Source organism: Diceros bicornis, chromosome 12 (genome assembly GCF_020826845.1).
Source record: "Diceros bicornis minor isolate mBicDic1 chromosome 12, mDicBic1.mat.cur, whole genome shotgun sequence".
Taxonomy (NCBI): Eukaryota; Metazoa; Chordata; class Mammalia; order Perissodactyla; family Rhinocerotidae; genus Diceros; species Diceros bicornis.
In genome coordinates, this window is record NC_080751.1 from 52,056,702 (window position 1) to 52,074,252 (window position 17,551).

Consider the following 17,551-nt stretch of genomic DNA (forward strand, 5'->3'; position numbering starts at 1 on the left):
TCTTTCTTTATAAGGACGTTTGTCATTGGATTTAGGACCTACCCTAATTCAAGATGATTTCTTTTCAAGATCCTTAACTTAATTACATCTGCAAAGACTCTTTTTGACAAATAGGATCACACTGACACGTTCTAGGTTCTAGGTTGGGCGCGGGGGTGGGGGGGCATCATTCACCCCATTGCAGTAGATGTGACTATTAGCTTGATTTAACAGATCAGGAAACAGACACAGAGAGGCTAAGTAACTTGCCCTAGGTCTCAGAGCTAGTAAGTAGCAGAGCCATTTTCTCCTCTACCAACTCTCAGGGCCTTTGATCGCCCACTTCAAGGTCTCATCTGCAGGCATGAATCTCACCCAGATATCTGCAACATTCACACTTGACACTCAGCCCAGCCACCTAAACTGCTTTTCATTTTGTGCAGGTGACCTGCAAGCATGGACCTGAATATTTAGTCAAGCTGCGGAACCCCTGGGGGAAGGTGGAATGGAAAGGAGCCTGGAGTGACAGGTAAACTTCTGAGACTGGCTGGGGTGAGTGAGGAAGGGGTAGGTGAAGGCTGCACAGGAGGTTGCCATCTGCACAGACATGCAAAGGTGTTCTTTCTTTGGTCTCAGGCTAAATCAGGAAAGCTTTCAGACCGTGAAGGTCAATCCCTCACATTTATAAGATGCTTAATGATGTATAGATTGTTTTCTCATTCATTATAATAATTAACGCTAATGTTTATTGAAAGTTTGCCAGCACTGTGCTAATCTCTTTGAATTTTTATTATCTCATTTAATCCCCTAAACAACGCTATCATAAGGTAGGTAGTTTTATCCCTATTTTACTAATGAAGAAACTGATGCTTAGATTGAGTGAGCTAGTTAAGGTCTCCCAGCATGACTCAACCAACGTCTTTGCTGTCTGGTCCAGTGTTCTTTCCCTGGCGTGGTTCAGTCCACTCTTGGGCTTGTTAAGTCAGAGGTAGACAGATCCAAATTGGTCCCTACTTTCTGGTTACATTTAGTGACCTGTGGGCATTCCGATTAGATGCCTACATGTAGATTGTTTCTGCCTAAAGGCTACCCTAAATGGATGTGGGCTTGACAGGATGTAGGGCACAGGCAGAAAGGGAGACCAACTGTTAAAGTCTTTCTCCCTCTTTCTATGAGGATTTATAATACTTAACTCTGTGAAACACTTTAGAATACACAAGCGTGTCCACATATACGTTATCACTTAATCATTTTTATAGATGAAGGAATGAAAGCTCAGGAAAAGTAAGTTGAATTTTACTCCTGATAGGATGTGCTGCCCTATATTTATTATACGTTAATAAAGAGGATTGTCAGAGGAACTGGGTCTGTGTGGAAAAATGGCATCCAGAGATATATATAAATTTTAAAGTTCTACAGAAATAGAACATCATAATGTTGGTAGTTTGTTTCAGAGAAGAACAAATACTTGCATTAGAGATAGGTGATGAGTTAGGTTAAATTAGTTTTGTTAGCTGTGTGATCTTAGGCAAGCTTCTTAATTTCTCTGAGCCAGAGATGTGATAAGGATTAAATAAAATGGTGGGCTTTTGTTCCATAGTGTCTAATCTGTTGTTAATCCCATCTGGTGTATTTTTCATTTTAGATATTATATTTTCTAATTTTAGAGATTCCATTTGGTATCTTCCACTTTTCCCCTCGTTATTTCCATAGTTCCCTTTACATCCTTGAGGATAGGAAGCATATTTATAATAGCTGTTTTAACGCCGTTATCTGCTGATTCCATCATCTCTTTCATTTCTAGCTCTGTTTCTGCTAACTGTTTTTATTCCTAGTTATGCATCACATTTTCTGCTTCTTCATATGCCTAGTAATTTTTTGTGTTGCTGAACATTGTCAACCTAAGTTTCTGGGTGCTGAATTTTGTAGTATTCCTTTAAAGAACATTGAGCTTTCTCTGGCAGGGAGTTAAGTTGCTTAGGGATTATTTTTGATACTTTGAGGTTTTGTTTTAAAGTACTTTTAGGACATGTCTAGAGAAATCTTTATGTCAGGGATCATTTGACCCCACTATTAAGGTGTAAACCCTCCAGGATCTCTACTAACGGCCCCTTGTATTTAATAAGGTCTTTCAACTCTGGCTGGTGGGAATTCAAATGGTTCCCAGCCCTGTGTCAGCTCTGGGAATTGTTCTGTATCCAGTCTTGTGGGGTTTCACTTTACGAATGCACAGATTTACTTTTGACCAAAGGCTCAAGGGAACCTCTGTGACGTTCTCTGGAGCTCCTTCCTTAGGTGGCCTCCTCGTCTCGGGCACTTTCCTCAACAAATTCTAGCTGTCTTGGCCTCTCTGAACTGCAGACTCTGCCTCTTCCAATCAGCAAGACTAGTAGGTTCTTTTTGGGCTCCACTTCCCTGCACCACTATCCAGGGAATTCGTTTCAGGAAGGAGTCTAGGCAATGTTGGGGCTCGCTTCATTTGTTTCCCTCCTCTTGGGATCACAATCCTGTGCTGCCTGCTGTCCAATGTTCGAAAACAATTGTTTCTTATATTTTGTCACATTTTTAGTTGTTTATGTTGGGAAAGTGATACAGGAAAGCCTTACCCCTTCATGGCCAGAAATAGAAGTCCAAAATGACGGGCTTTGAATATAAGCAATAGCAGTGTAGGTTCAAAGGCCACCTCTGACATTTAATAGCTCTGTGACTTCAAGCAAGTGACTGAATCTCTTGTAACCTCAGTTTCCTAATCTCTAAAATGGCAATAAAAATCCCTCCCTTGAAAAGTTATTCTCAGCCTTAAGTGAAATAAAGTATGTCAAGGGCCTAGCCCAGAGCTTGGCTCACAGCAAGTGACGAACTAACATTACATGTTGCTTTCATAATACAGATGTGAGATTTAGTTGTCTGCAAAGCAGCGTGAAGATGAGAATAAATAATGACACCATAGAGCATTTACAAAAGAATTTCTCGTGTGTTCTCCACAATCCTTCCATTCCCATGAAAACATTTCTTTTCTGCTTTTAGCTCAAGTAAATGGGAGCTACTGAGCCCCACAGAGAAGATTCTGCTGCTGAGAAAAGATGATGATGGAGAATTCTGGTATTTGACTTGGGGACTCGGGACAAATGCCCTGGCTTATATTTGAACATCCATCCAGCAGATCTTTACTGGATGCCTCGTGTATGTCAGGCACCGCTCGTACAGAGATCGAGAAGAGCCTTTAGGGGCTCGCAGTCTAGCAGGGCAAATTGCCCCTGCAAACAGTCACAGTCTCTGTGATGAGAGCAGTGACCGCTGGCATGGAGCTCAGTGGACACTCAAAGCACAGTGTGGGGGTGGCCACCTCCTCCTCTCTGACTTCCACTCTGCCCTCTTGCATCCGTCAACACACTCAATCCCAAGGTTTTGCCTTTCCTGGCCTAGAAAAGAGATGAGGAAAGAAGGGACTACAAGGTCTTGCCAAACTCTGAGCCACCTCACTTGTGCCCTCCAGAGCAGACTAGCACTACTCCCACCCACCCCAAAGCCACTCACCCCTTTTTATGAGAGGCCCCCAAGACACCCTGAGCTGATGCTCTTTCTGGGTATCTGACATGAGAACCATCTGTTCTCCTTTCCCTTCACTTTGCACCCTTCCTATGTACTTCTACCCTGTTCCCCTGGGCCCCTCTTCTCTCATTACCCATCCTTTTCAGACCGCTGTGGCCCTCTCTCTTTTGAAGTGGTCACTGAACTCAAGAGCCCTGGAAATACTGTTATTGCCACTTTACAGATGAGTAAACTGAGCATCAGACAGTTCAAATCGCATGCCGTGGGTCACAAAGTTAGCAAGTAGGGGCAAAGATTTTTATCAATTAATGATTGAGAACCGACTTGTGCAATTCTTATTGAAAGTTTATTAGTCAATTGACTAGTTATGAATGCCTCAGTTTGCTTTATCACTGCAATCAGTGAAACAGGGACATTTCCCTCAGGCAGCCATTGTAGGAGGCTGCCTCCAGCCACGGGGTTTCTCCGTGGCTCCACTTCCCCATGATAGACCCTCACACTGGTCTCGCCAGCCCCGCTCTCATGTGTCCAAGGCCAGCTCAGCTCTGCACAAGAGAGTGGAGAATGGGGGCCTGAGTCTGGGAGAGGGCTGGGCTGCCCCCTGCTTGGTTCCAGCCTCCCCTTTGGTCCTGATGACTAGATCCTGGTCCTGATCTCATCTGTCTCTGTGCTGTTCCCTCTTCCTCTCTGCAGGATGACACTGAAGGACTTTAAAGCACATTTCATGGCTCTGGTCATCTGTAAACTGACCCCAGGCCTGCTGAGTCAGGAAGTGGGCCAGAAGTGGGCGTACACCATGAGGGAGGGAAGATGGGAGAAGGGGACCACGGCTGGTGGCCAGATGAAGTTTCCCCGAGGTAAGCGTGTGCACAGGAGCTGGGGCTGTTGGGTCTAGAGTGGCAGCTTTTGCAGGCAAATGTGGGGATGTGGGCAGAGCCACCGTGAATGGTTGTGCAGCTCATGCCCCGCACAAGGCATGTGGCTGAGGATGAGGGGGCTCTGCTGGCTGGGCTGCGTGCTCTGGCCCTGGGCTGCGTGCACTGGGCATATGGGGGACCTTTGGTCCTAATTTGCACAAAGGCATAGAACTCTCAGTCAAGCTGCCGGCCTGTTGGGGCTGCATCTTTCCAGAGGGCGCCTTTTCCTAATCAGCACCAGGAGGTCACAAGCTCACCTGCTTGGTAAAAGGGTGGGTTAAACCTTTCTTTGGTTTTAGGAGAAGGACATTTACATGCTGAAGTCCTAAAAAGCATCCCCCTTAAAGGCAGGATTGAAATAGTATTTATTTCATATGTATAAGGCACTCCTTATCCAGAGTTTGGCAGGGAAACAAAATCAGGGATTCCCAGGTCATCAGTTGCAGGAGAAAAAGATGTCAAAATTCTCAAAATGGAGCGGTTTGGTGATGGTGTCCCTTTCTCCACAATGGAGGTACTGAGCGATCACTTTGGAGGAAAACCCTGTGGGGTACGGTCTCGGTGGTCAGGGCGCCCTTAGCTCTGGCTTCCCCTCCCCGCAGAGTGACTCCCCCAAAGCTGAAGCTGCCCTTGAGCTAAGGCTTGGTCCCCGTTAAAATGCAGATCCTGCAGGATCATGGACACGTTCTCCCCAGTTAGTTACTACAATCACTTACTGGGGCAGCAACGTTGATGGGGCACAAAGTCTGTGCCAGACACTGTGCTGGGCAAAGGGATCCAGTGGCGAGAGTCACTCTCTGCCCATGTGTCCTTAGAAGAACCTGAGATGGAAGAGGTGCGGGATGGAGCTGAGTTGGAGGAGATCCCGACTCTGTCCAGATGGACGGCCGGGTGGGACTCCTGGGCAGGTGCCTGGTCTGTAGATTGGAGGCGGCGGATGCTGCGGCAGCTGGGGACCTGTCTCACCTTTCTGTGTTCTGCCCCAGACACATTTTGGAGGAACCCGCAGTTCCTGCTGTCCGTCTGGCGGCCCCAGGAGGGCAGGCGGGCCCACATGCCCTGCAGCGTGCTGGTGTCCCTGCTCCAGAAGCCCAGGCACAGGCACCGCAACTGCAAGCCTCACCTCGCCATTGGCTTCTATCTCTTTAGGGTAGGTGGGCCCCTGGGGCACGCAGCCGTGCACCGGGTCTCCAATCGTTATCCTTTCTTCCTGTGTCCTGTCCTCTTCACCATCCGTCTCTGTCCACCCACAGGCCTGGGTGCACATCCTCGTTCTGTCCCTTAGGAATATGTGATCTAGAACAAGTCACGTCCTTGCACTTGAGCATCAGTTTCTTCATCTGTAACATGGGGACAGTGACATTTATGCCAAGGATAGAGTAAAAGAAGATCATGTGGCAATCCTTATCCTTATGCCCAGCACATGGTTGGTACCATCAATGTTGGTTTCCTTTTCCTCTCCCAAGAAGCAAAGGGTTCCTTCTCTTACTCTTTTCCAGAATTCTGATGACAGATTAAAATGTCAGTGATGGAAACAGCGAGTCTTGTGGGAGGGGAGGGCCTCTGGGGAGAGTCTTCTTATCTATTAGCCTCCATCAGGGTTAGTGCTTCACTGCCTAAGGAGGTCTTTCTTTCTTGTTTTTCAGGTGAACAAGGTGAGCTCCACACTGGACCAGCTGGCCCTGGTTTGTGTGATGTCACAGGTGGCCAAGCGGTTCGGTTTGACCGTAGCAGCCTTATGTAAGGAGCTACGAGAATGGCTGACAGTAACGCCGACTGCCTATGTGTGCGGAAGTGAAGAGCATCTGCTATTCTGTTTTTTTTTTTTTTTGGTGAGGAGGATCAGCCCTGAGCTAACGTCCATGCCAATCCTCTTCTTTTTTTTTTTTCTTCTTTCTTTGCTGAGGAAGACTGGCCCTGGGCTAACATCCGTGCCCATCTTCCTCTACTTTATATGGGACGCCGCCACACCATGGCCTGACAAGCGGTGTGTCGGTGCGCACCCGGGATCCGAACCCGGGCAGCCAATAGCAGAGAGCGCGCACTTAACCGCTACACCATGGGGCTGGCCCCCTGCTATTCTTTTTTATCCAAGTATCCCAGGAAGTCCTTATGCGTGCATAGGGAGGTCTCAGAGCTTGGTGTAGAATCGATAAATTTTAGAATTTATTAAATGCCTACGTACACACCAAGGGCTAACATTGCAGACTGTCACAGCACAAGAAAGATGATAAATCACAGTCCTGCCTGGGTTACGAAGCCCATAATAAAATAGATCTATAACATATGGGACCTCAGGAGACCATGCAGCCCACCTCCTTGGGGATAAGGGACAAAGGCTTGGGAAAATGGGACAGAAACACGGGCAGAGGACAAGAATGACTCTATATTTCAGCCACAGTGGCAGCCTAGCGGGATCAGTTAAGAAGGCCTGAGGTGTCACAGCCTCTGAAGGGTGGCAGCTGTTATTTTGTTTCCCAAGAAAACAGGAGTGAAAAGCTTAATTTTCTCAGATTGAACTGAATCGAGTAAAAGGATTTTTACAAGGAAACCATTTTGCATTGGGTGTCTTAGGCCAGTTTTGTTTTTTTCCTCCTGTGGGAACACTGAGCGCTCCCAAAGTTGCCTACTAATTTAAAAAGAAAAAGTTATTTACATTATGCCTATTTCTGAATAGAATTTGGGTCAGCCTACAATAAAATTATGAACAGAACAAAACTCTAAGCCAGTTAAAAAATTTAAAAGGCAAGAAAAAAGTAATAAATGAATGAAGGATAGGTAAGCAGTTGACTTGACCAGGAAAACTAAAACTAGGACAGCTACTATGGCTGATTATAAAATTTAGTTCTGAAATTCCTAGTAGCCAAGGCAAAGATGGCAACAGGATGATTCCCTAGTTCTCATTATCTGATGAAAGAAAACATGCATCATCAGGAGATACATTTTATCTCCCCAGTGCTGAGTGGAATCTGTGAAATATGTCTTTATGTGGGTGGGTAATGTCTTTGTTAGCAGCTGTATATAAACTGGAGAGAGGATCCTCCATATGGACCTCCTCTCCCTCCATAGCCCTGAGTGAGAGCAAAGGGGTGAGGGAGCAAGAGAGAAAATTGGAAAGAGGGGGAAATAGAGGCACAGAGAGAGAGAAAATATGAGATAAACACATGCCAAGGCAATGTGTGAACCAGAGTCCTGATGCAGGTCTTCTGAGCGCTGGCCCAGTCCTCTTTCCCCTTCCCGAGGCTGTTTCACTGAGATGACATGGAATGTCCAGTTTACCTGATGTAGCTGTTATGCTGTAGGTGAGGAGACATTTGGTGGTCCATCTCTATCTGTGACCATAATCATGTCATAATCAACCTTGAGACAGTATCACATACACGGAGGCCACATCAGGAAGTGTAAAGAACATGGGCATTGGCGCTCAGCTGCCCTGAATCCCAGTCCTGGCTGGGACTCCTACCAGCTGGGTGACTTTGGGCAAATGACCTAACTTGTCTGAGCCTCAGAGCCTCAACTGTAAAATGGAAAGTGTGGGTAAAGCGACATTCCTCACAGCATTTTGTATACGATGTGGTTTTTCTTTTCCACATGTCAGAGCAGTTGACCTGTTACGTTAACCCCACGTAGGGTTCCAGCAATGGTGCCCACTCCTGACAGGTTCTGTTTTTTTCTCTCCGCTCCTCGCCACTTTATCTTGTCCTCCACTGGGGCAGGTTGGATTTGGCAAATCAGAGGCCACCTTAGTCTTGCTCCTGGCCAAGGGCCCCAGGCCTGGCCACAAGCCCTGGGTGATCACCTCAACTGCCCTTCTGTCCTCACCCACAGTACTATGATGGCCAGAGGAGACTGCCTGCTGAGTTCTTCTGGAAAAATGTTCCCCTGAGTTGGCCTGAGCCGTTTTGCACACAGAGAGAAGTGAGTCGGGAGCTGTGGCTGGAGCCAGGGATGTACCTCGTTGTGCCCTGCACGTCTGAGGCCTGCCAGGAGTCGGAGTTCGTCCTCAGAGTCTTCTCCAGGAAGCATGTCTTTTAGTAAGGGTGCAGGCCTCTCCTACTGGGGCCAGGGGAGGTATGGAGGGCAAGGTGGAAATGGCGTAGGACAGGGTCTCTGTGACCAACACAGAAAAGAGACGGGGAGCAGGAGTGCAGGGCAGCTCTCACCATGAACATCCTTCCCTTCTTCCTTCCTGCTCTCCTTCTAGTAACAAATGACCCTCCACCAGACGTTAGAGATAAGAAGATAAACCAGGCATGGCTCCTGCCCTCCAGGTCTGGAAAGCTCAAGGTCTGGAAAGGACATGGACATAGGAGCAGTATTTATGTTATACTGTGTCCAGTGCAAGCATTTATCTGCACAGGGCATAACCTTCCATGGTCCTGGGGGAAGCAGGGCTGGCTTCAGGGAGGTGGTGATCCCTAAGAGATGCACAAGGGTTGTTCAGATGAGGGGAGGCTGTCATCAACAAGCAGGCTCAGATGCCACTAGTGTGTGCAAATGGTCAATATACATACATCCTGGCCAAACTTAGTATTTTGCCTATGATTGGGGTTTTTTGGGGTTTTTTTTGCCCAGGAAGATTTGCCCTGAACTAATATCTGTGCCAATCTTCCTCTATTTTGTATGTGGGTCACTGCCATAGCATGGCCACTGATGAGTGGTGTAAGTCCATGCCTGGGAACCAAACTTGGGCCACCGAAGCAGAGCATGCCAAACTTAATCACTAGGCCACAGGGCCAGCCCTGCCTGTGATTGTTTTGACATGACAGCCCTTCAATGCTTAGAATCCAGTTCTCATTTTTTTTCTTCATGTTCTGGCCGTAGGTCATTTGAATTTATCTCAGGCCTCACTGCCATGCAGACTGTTGAGTTTTAAAATATGAGTAGGAGTAGTTAGATGAGGGTGGGGGAAGTAAAGGGCCTGCCCAGCAGAGGGCTGGGCATGTGCAAAGGCACAGAGGTGAGAAACAGCACGGGGTGTGTGTGCCGGACTGTACCCTTCAGGGAGAAGTGGGAGGGGAGGCATGAGAGCTGGACAGGGACGTGGAAGATGAGTTCTCAAGGGAGGGAAAATATTGGCCAAAAGGATCCCAGGATGCTCCCCAAGAGGTAATTCTGTCTTCTGTTTCCCCTCAGTGAAGCCGGCAGCAGTTCCAGTGCTGTCTTCTCTAAGGTGAGTAGTCAGGCAGAATTCCAAACGGCTGGAACTGTTGCAAAGCCAGGATGGGGGGTTTCTCCCTCACGTTCAGGGGTCGGGAGAGGAGGCCCGCAGATCCTGTGGCACACATACTACATTATCTTTGTGCCCTAAGAGTGCCCAGGTTCTGCTGCCTTTGCACCAAGAGAACCGCCCTTCTGGTCAGGTCCTTGCACTGAGGGCCCTGAGCCCCATGTGTATGAGTGACACCTTACTTTCACCTGCTTCTCTCTACCTGGTGTTTCTTCTGCCCATTTCACTGTTTGCTACTTCCCCAAAGGCAGCGAGAACTGAGAAACAGGGGATGTGTGAACGCTGTGGTAGAAAATTGAAGACAGTGCTCATGGTCAAATTTGTGGATTTCAGAGGCCTGGGAGCCATGGACATAAGTGTGGGCCCAAGAGTCCATTTATCCGGGTGAATGACTAAATCTTTCTGTGTCTGTTCCTATAGGAAATAGTAGACCGAAATGAAGGGCAGGATGAATTCTCCACCAAATTCTTTGAAGAGGTGAGTTGACCAGGTGTGGTAGCGAGAGGTGGGCAGAGCAGGGGACACAGGGGAGCATATTATTCCATGGGGTAGGGGTTTCGTTTGCCTGACCCTGTGTATAAACTGTGATTTAAGGCCACTTATTCCCCAAACTGCCACTTTCTATTCAGGTCCTCAAGTTTTTAGACAGATGAGTGAAGCTGTTGTCTCCAGAAGGCTCTTGTAAAATGCATATCTGTTCTGGGAAGCTACTTGACTAGTTGTAGCAGAAACAACTTTAATCTTTAATCCCTGAGAAACTGGAATATAGCAGAGTCGAGAATCAGTGTTGCAGAGAGCAGGAGTACGGCAGTGACAAGCCCTGGGGGTCTGGGGGAGGGCCATCTGACAGAAACCCAGGGGGAAAGACCCCTTGGGTGGTCACCTGGAGTAGGGGTGGGACAGGCAGTTGGGGAGAAGGAGGACCAGGGATACCCACCTGGTCCCCTGGAGTGCTTTCTTGAGCTAACCCAGATTAGGAGGCCAGCGGCGCGAGTACAGGACTCTGGAGGCCACTGTGTCCCTAACGTGCAGGACACAAAACCCATTTAGGACTAGGGCAAGAAATACATTGGGAATCTGGGGTCTGACATCCGAGTAACGTCATTGGAGGTTAGTAATGCTCCCAGTTTAATTCACTGCTTGCCTGCCCTCCCATCTTCTCTCATAATCACCCCTTGTACTTCACTTAATGCAGCCAGAGAGGATATGTCAGAATCTTACACGTGTTGTTTATAAGTTTTCCTCCGTACCGGGAGTTCCAAACATTTTCTGCTGCGGTCCTTTTATCAAATGAAATCTCCTAGAGAATCCCAATATATATAAAACAGATCAAAATTGTATATTATGGGGGGCCGACCACGTGGCGTAGTGGTTAATTGCGTGCGCTCCGCCGCTGGTGGCCCGGGTTCGGAATCCCCGAGGGTCACAAAGCACTGCTTGTCGGACCATGCTTTGGCGGCGTCTCACATAAAGCGGAGGAAGATGGGCATGGATGTTAGCTCTGGGCCAGTCTTCCTCAGCAAAAAGAGGAGGACTGGCATAGATGTTGGCTCAGGGCTGATCTTTCTCACAAAAAAAAAAAAAATTGTATATTATGAATATGTGTTTATTTTATAATTCAAATTTATGATACTTGTATTTCATGAATATATGTTGAATTTAAATGTTAGTGTAAAGAGTTGCTTCTGATGAACTCTAAAATTGAAATCTGGAGTCTTGGCTGAGGATATTTATTAAGAATAAAATACAAACCAAACTGTTTGCTGAACTTCTGAAGCATCTCTGTAGAACCTGGTTTGAGAACGGCTGCTCTCTATTAGCCTACTACTTAGGAGTCCTGCTCTGCTGGGGTGCTCCGGGCTTGGCACTCAGTTAAAAGCCGTTGTAAAAGTTCTTATGAAATCCCAGATTTAATTACATGTCTAGTCACATTCCTCATGTGCAACATAATGGTGTCACTTCTGTCTGCTCAGAAGTGGCGTATGTGCCATGCTGGGCAGATGCTGGAGTGAACGATCCAGCCCCCTTTAGCCGTGGCCCCTCTGCATCTAACAAGCCTTGGGTAACAATCATTTTCTCCTGCCGCCCCTCTTCCACTTCAGCACCCAGAAATAAATGCAGCTCAACTGCAGAAGATCCTGAACCGTGTTACCTGGTCAAGTGAGTATTTTGGCGTCATCCTGTAGGACTCAGGGGACACAACTGTTCTGCACCCTGGGTCTGTTTCTCTTTCCTCTAGCGGGATGTGTGAATTACTGCACGCTGGTCCGCCGAGCAGCTGTGTCTTACACAAGTGTGGGTCACGCGGTCTGACAAGCAGTAAAGGAATTTATTTAGTTTGGAAAATAATTCTTTTGGCTTAGTTTTGGTGTGTAGACTCATGTGGCAGTGAAAATGAAGATTTCTGCCATTTTGCTGTTTGAGGAGAACAGCCGAGTACTTCTTTCTTGGCGTATAAATTTCATGTGGCAGAAATGCACCCATTTCCTTAATCTGGCAAGTAAGTGTTAAGTATTGACTGGCCCACCCAGGGAGCTCTCAGATGAACTCATATTTAAATTGATCAACCTACAAACATTTGAAAGGACGGAGAACACCACCTAGGAGAACTGCAAATGGGTAGTGTGGATGCCTTCATATGAAGCCTGGGATAAATTATTAGGAAAGCTTCAAGTCCATAGATAAATATTTTATATGCATGTTTTGAGTGAGAAGAACATGATTTCTCCAGGGAGGAAAATGAACTTCAAAATGGAAAAAGTAAACCAAACCATTAAAGGGTATTTGCTACCTAAGATATGTGATTGCTTCTCCTTTATATGAAGCCAAGACTTCAAACCCAAACAAGTTACAGTCTATGGTATTGTATAACTCAGGCCTTGAAATAATTTCCTGATGGCTTCTCAAAGCCAAATTCGGGTATCGTAAAAGAGCCAGAAGGGGAGCCTGTAGAAATTGTAGAATATAAGAAGCCTCCCCTCGGCCCCACTCCCCAAAAGCATTCTAGAGAAATTATCCAGAAGAGATAGTTTGTGCATATTTAAAATTTTTTAAATGCCTTGCAAAATGGCTCTCCAAAGAATGTGTGGACAAATTGCTTTCATTTAGTCCTATGAGAGACTTTCTGGATTGATAGATCAGAGAACTACTGTGGATTTTGAAGAAATATTTGGTAAAGTCTCCCACGATAAATGATGACATGTGGGTTGAAAAGTAGCAATATGAGATATACTCACGTCTTATCACCATTCCCAAGAATTATATAAATGTAAAACAGGGAGCGAATTCTGTGTTATAGATGAGAGTCTTTGGATTCTGCCCTTGGTGTTCCCCCACCTCACTTCCTCAACTTTTATCAATGGTTCAGAAGAAGACATGGAATGTAGGCTCATCAGATGTGCAGATGGCACAAAGCTGGGAGGAATCATTAATATAATAGACAGCAGAATTGAAATCCAGAATGTTCACAACAAGCTGTGCCCAAACCAAAAAGATGAAATGGAGTCAGGATGATAATTAAAAACTGCCATTTTGTTATTTTTTAGGAGATTAGTTGTACAAGTTCCTAACAGAAGAGACCTCATTTTTGTGGCAGTTTATGTGAAAGATATCTGCTTGATTTAGTTGACCTCGAGCTTAACATGAGCTAATAGTTTCAAGTTGCTGCTAAATAAGCTAATCCAAATTCAGGCTGTATTTAATGGAAGCATTTAGATTTGTGTTTTTGAAATTGTGTTTCAAGAAACATTAGAAACCAGGAGGTTTTAGTAAGAAAATAGAAGGGATTAGGTTCTGTGGTCAATTGTACTTGGGAAATTCTGTGTTAAAGAAAACTTCAGTGTTGGCTCCTCAGTAACTATCATATGCTAAGGTGCATGGTGAACAGAGAGAATGGTCTATAGATAAAATGCTTCATATTTATTTGAACTCAAAACCCTTTCTCTGCAGAACATCTCCCTTGGAACACAGTTTGGGAAATGCAGACTGAAAATTTTGCAAGTGATAGACCCATTGTACTCTGCTTAATCAAATTGCATCTGAAGGAGTGTGTTGGTCCCACATTTTAGAAAGATATTGGCAAAGTGTAGGGTCTAGAAGAAGGGGATGAGGGTTTAGAAACAGTATCGTCTGGGGAACAGTTGGAGAAATGTTGAGAGGGGACCAATACCTGTTTATGCTTTACTGGAGGCAGAACTAGGACTAGTGAGCGAATTTTACAGGAGGTTCCTTTGGAATTAACATAAGAAGTTTTCCCTGTCTAAAGCCGTCCATCCATGGGAAAAAGTGAACTCCTGTAATTGATGGACCATCTATCAAGACATCCGAGGAAAAAATCCCCTAATTTAGGTGGGAGCTTGAACAAGTTGGTCTCACAGGTCTCTCTCAGATTTGGGAGTTCATACCTCTACGATCCTGGCCCTTCCTAGGTACACAGGGCCGTGCCCATCTGACCCACTGTGAAAGCAAAGCCAGGCTACAATCAGTGTTCTCTGCAGAGTTTCACTGTGCTCCTGGGGTATAGGAGCAAGTCTTCACCACCAAGTCGTCTTTCTCTCCCCTGCCCTCATGCTCCTTCCTCTCCACATAAGTGATGGTTATCAGAACCTAAGGCTGGCCCAGACAGCACAGCCTTGTCCTGTTCAGGGAAGGGCCATGCCATGCAGTCCTGGTGCCAGCCCCTATGCAGACTCTCTCTGTTCTTTTACAGGGCTGGGGACCACGCAGCCCCTCTTCAGCCTCAACGCCTGCCAGGGGATCCTGGCCCTACTGGACGTATCTTTTCAGGATTGTTGGTGGATTCATGCTGCTGGTTGGGAGCTTCACCCTGAAGCCAGGGTGCCTGGGCTTGAATCCCAACCCCAGCGCTTCCTAGTGGTATGATCTCGGGCAAGTCACTTAGCCTCCTTGTGCCTCCAGGTCCTCATCTGAGCGTAGAGATGGTGTTAAAACCCAGTCTGGAGGATCGGTGTGAGGATGCAAATGGGATAACACATGTGAAGGGCTTGGGATAACACATGTGAAGAACTGGCGTAGAATACGTGATCACTATTAACTATTAATGATAATAATCTTACTTCTTGAGAGTGAGGATGCGGCAGCCAGAGAGTGGTGGTTAGTAACAATTCTCTAGGTTTAGAAGAAGCTTTAACAAGAGCTTCAGGGTCCTAAGTTTCCCATTTGGTGATCAGGCAGTGGCTGCCCCACTTACAGATCAGGACACCAGAGCTCAGGATGTTCAATGACATGGCGCAAACTCAGCTTTCCTGGTTCTCAGCCCTGCAATTTTTCTAGCAAAACCTCTGCCTTTCTAAGTAGACAATTTAATCAAAGTTTGATTACCCATACTACAGATAGGGACAAAGAATGGATAGTGTGACGGGGCCTGCAAATACAAAAAAACAGTCTTTGCAGAAACTTTGCAGAGGGCATGGACAGTGTGGGACGGAGGTCAGGTGTACAGGCGTTGGAGTGGGTCCCAGCCTAGTCACCAGCTGTATGAACTTGGACAAGATCGTACTCTCTGAACCCTCATTTTATCATCCATCACGGGAGGGAGTTAATACCTATGTCGTCTACTAGGGGAAAATGAAGTAACGTAGGTAAATCATGTAACTCAGTGCTGGGCTCCCTGTAAGGTGGCCCAAGTGGAGATGGCAGGTGGTGCTCTCTCTGATGCGGGGATATTTGGACATGCTCTAAAGGCCAACCATTAAGCTTTTAACTTCGTAAAATAACTAAATACAAGAGGCATCCTTAGCCACCCTATGCCTGACTTCTTCCATAAGTTGTTTTTAACAATAAAGAAAAAAATACTGTTTTTTATTTAAATCACATCAAATTGGCTATGTCAAAATATCCTGCTTCATTAAATGGTAGTTGTTGCATGACCATCATCACCACCGTCATCAGCACTTCTTCTGGTGTTGCTGCGTTCTGGCTCATTCCGTCCTTCCATAGCAAGGGCGAGGGAGCCATGGGCTGGACTGACCAGCCAACTAGGGATATCCGACAATGAATGGGGCCATCCACAAATTGCACACTGCTGTTTGGAGGGCCAATCGCTGCCTCCAGAGGCGTGGATGAAACTCCTCTGGCAGCTTTGACCTTAACCTTGCTATCAGCTTAACGAGTCAGGTACCATGAACATCCAGGAATTCAGGGACCTGCGGAAGCAGCTGACGCTCTACCAGGTGAGAGCAAGTCTTGACATGCCTCCTAGCAGGGTGGTGCAGAAATGGCCATTCTGCAAAGTATGAAAGGTCTCCCTTTCAGCCCTTTAATCCCAACCACTCACCCAGTCTTCTCTGATCTCCCGTCAGTGAGACCTCCTTGTCTTTCTCCCAAACTCAGAGAGCCTGTTGCAATAGTCTCCTGAATTTCTAAAGCACCCATCTGACCATGTAACTTACTTACTAAAAGCTTTTTGAGACTCCCCATGGCTTTCAGAGGAAGTCCACTCTCCTTAGCATGGCATTCAGAGTCCCTCATAAATTGGCTCCTTCCTGCTTCTCCAACCACTGCTGACAACTCTCCCCTTTGTCTCCTGAGTCATAAAATTGGAAGCCCTTCAAAGTTTGGATAATGTGCTTAGATTCAGCACATTTACCTATACCCAGACTGTCTATGCCCTGTGACAAAAAGGCTGCTCCCTCTCTCAGAAGCCTTAAGGAAAAATGGAAGAGGTGGTCAGATCCTGGCACAGACCGTCTGCCATATTCTTGTCCTGGCGTCAGGCACTGTTGGTGGAGCCTCACACTTGCCAACAGTCCTCTGAATTGTTGACACTGGGGCACAGAGGGGCTATGAGGTGGGGCTTGGAAATGCCTGGTTTTCTCAGCCTTTGGTGTGGGTTCTTCACAGGAAGTTTTCCACAAGCAAGACAGTAACCGGTCAGGATGTCTGGACTGGGCCCAGCTACGGGCTGCCATGAGGGAGGCAGGTAGGCACGAGAGGAGTTGGTGCTGCAGGGCATGGACAGGCAGGGAGAGGAGGGGGTGCGTGACATTCTGGAGTAATTCTAATGGGCGGAGTTTTACTCTCAGAGGTCCAAATGCATGGAACTGCCAATAATAGAAACATTTACTATTAGAATCACTATGATCATAGCTAACATTTATTGAGGGTGGGCAACTCCACACTCTCATTTAGTCTTCAACAACACCCTGTTATAATCCCCACTTCACAGAGGGAGAAATTGAAGCTCAGAGAAGTTAAGCAACTTGCCTGGGGTTTACATCCAGGAGCCAGGCTCCAAAGCAGATGCTGTTGATCACTAACAGCCTGCCTCCTGCCTTGAAGGCCAGGAACCCACTTGAAAAAAGATCCTCATGCTGGTTGCCTAAGGGGGCAGGAATGGGGAGTGGAGATAAAGTAAAATGGATGGACTAAATGATAAACAATTCACAATGAATCCCATAGAAGATCCTCATGTCGACAGCATTCAGGTCCAAGAAGTGGAGGGACAATTTAAGGGACTTCACGTGGGAGGGGAGCTGGGTATGAAGTCCCCAACACTCACGGCGGGAGCCTGTGTTCAATGCAGGAATCGTGCTCAGTGATGACGTCTGCCAGCTGTTGCTTATCCGCTATGGTGACCCCAGCCTCCAAATGGACTTTGTCAGCTTTGTCCACTTGATGCTGCGTGCGGAGAAAATGGAGGGTGAGCTGGTGGGAAGGAGGGAGGGTCAAGGCTTCCTCTGCTCTCCTTGTGGATTGCCCACCTGTCCCCAGTTCAAGCGAGAGGGAGGACAGCTGCCGGATCAGAAACAACAGGCCAGGGAACTATGAGGGACGCTGGCTATGCCTGTGAAAGCTGGCTGCATAGACCCAAACTAATTTATACCCTGCCTGTTCCAGAGGCAGTTTTGAGGCA

The 17,551-nt window shown here is 46.8% G+C and overlaps 1 protein-coding gene across 1 annotated transcript in view; it reads left to right on the forward strand.

Moving 5' to 3' along the window:
* The window catches only part of CAPN14 (calpain 14), a 59,240-nt gene that overhangs the window by 5,501 nt on the left and 36,188 nt on the right, over nt 1-17,551 (forward strand). Inside the window, exons 7-19 of the mRNA XM_058550704.1 lie at nt 423-508; nt 3,007-3,081; nt 4,225-4,388; nt 5,435-5,598; nt 6,095-6,103; nt 8,277-8,482; nt 9,585-9,621; nt 10,099-10,155; nt 11,781-11,838; nt 14,387-14,451; nt 15,801-15,869; nt 16,540-16,618; nt 17,222-17,338. Of these exons, the coding sequence (XP_058406687.1) occupies nt 423-508; nt 3,007-3,081; nt 4,225-4,388; nt 5,435-5,598; nt 6,095-6,103; nt 8,277-8,482; nt 9,585-9,621; nt 10,099-10,155; nt 11,781-11,838; nt 14,387-14,451; nt 15,801-15,869; nt 16,540-16,618; nt 17,222-17,338 (1,186 nt within the window). The remainder of the gene's footprint in view (nt 1-422; nt 509-3,006; nt 3,082-4,224; nt 4,389-5,434; nt 5,599-6,094; nt 6,104-8,276; nt 8,483-9,584; nt 9,622-10,098; nt 10,156-11,780; nt 11,839-14,386; nt 14,452-15,800; nt 15,870-16,539; nt 16,619-17,221; nt 17,339-17,551) is intronic.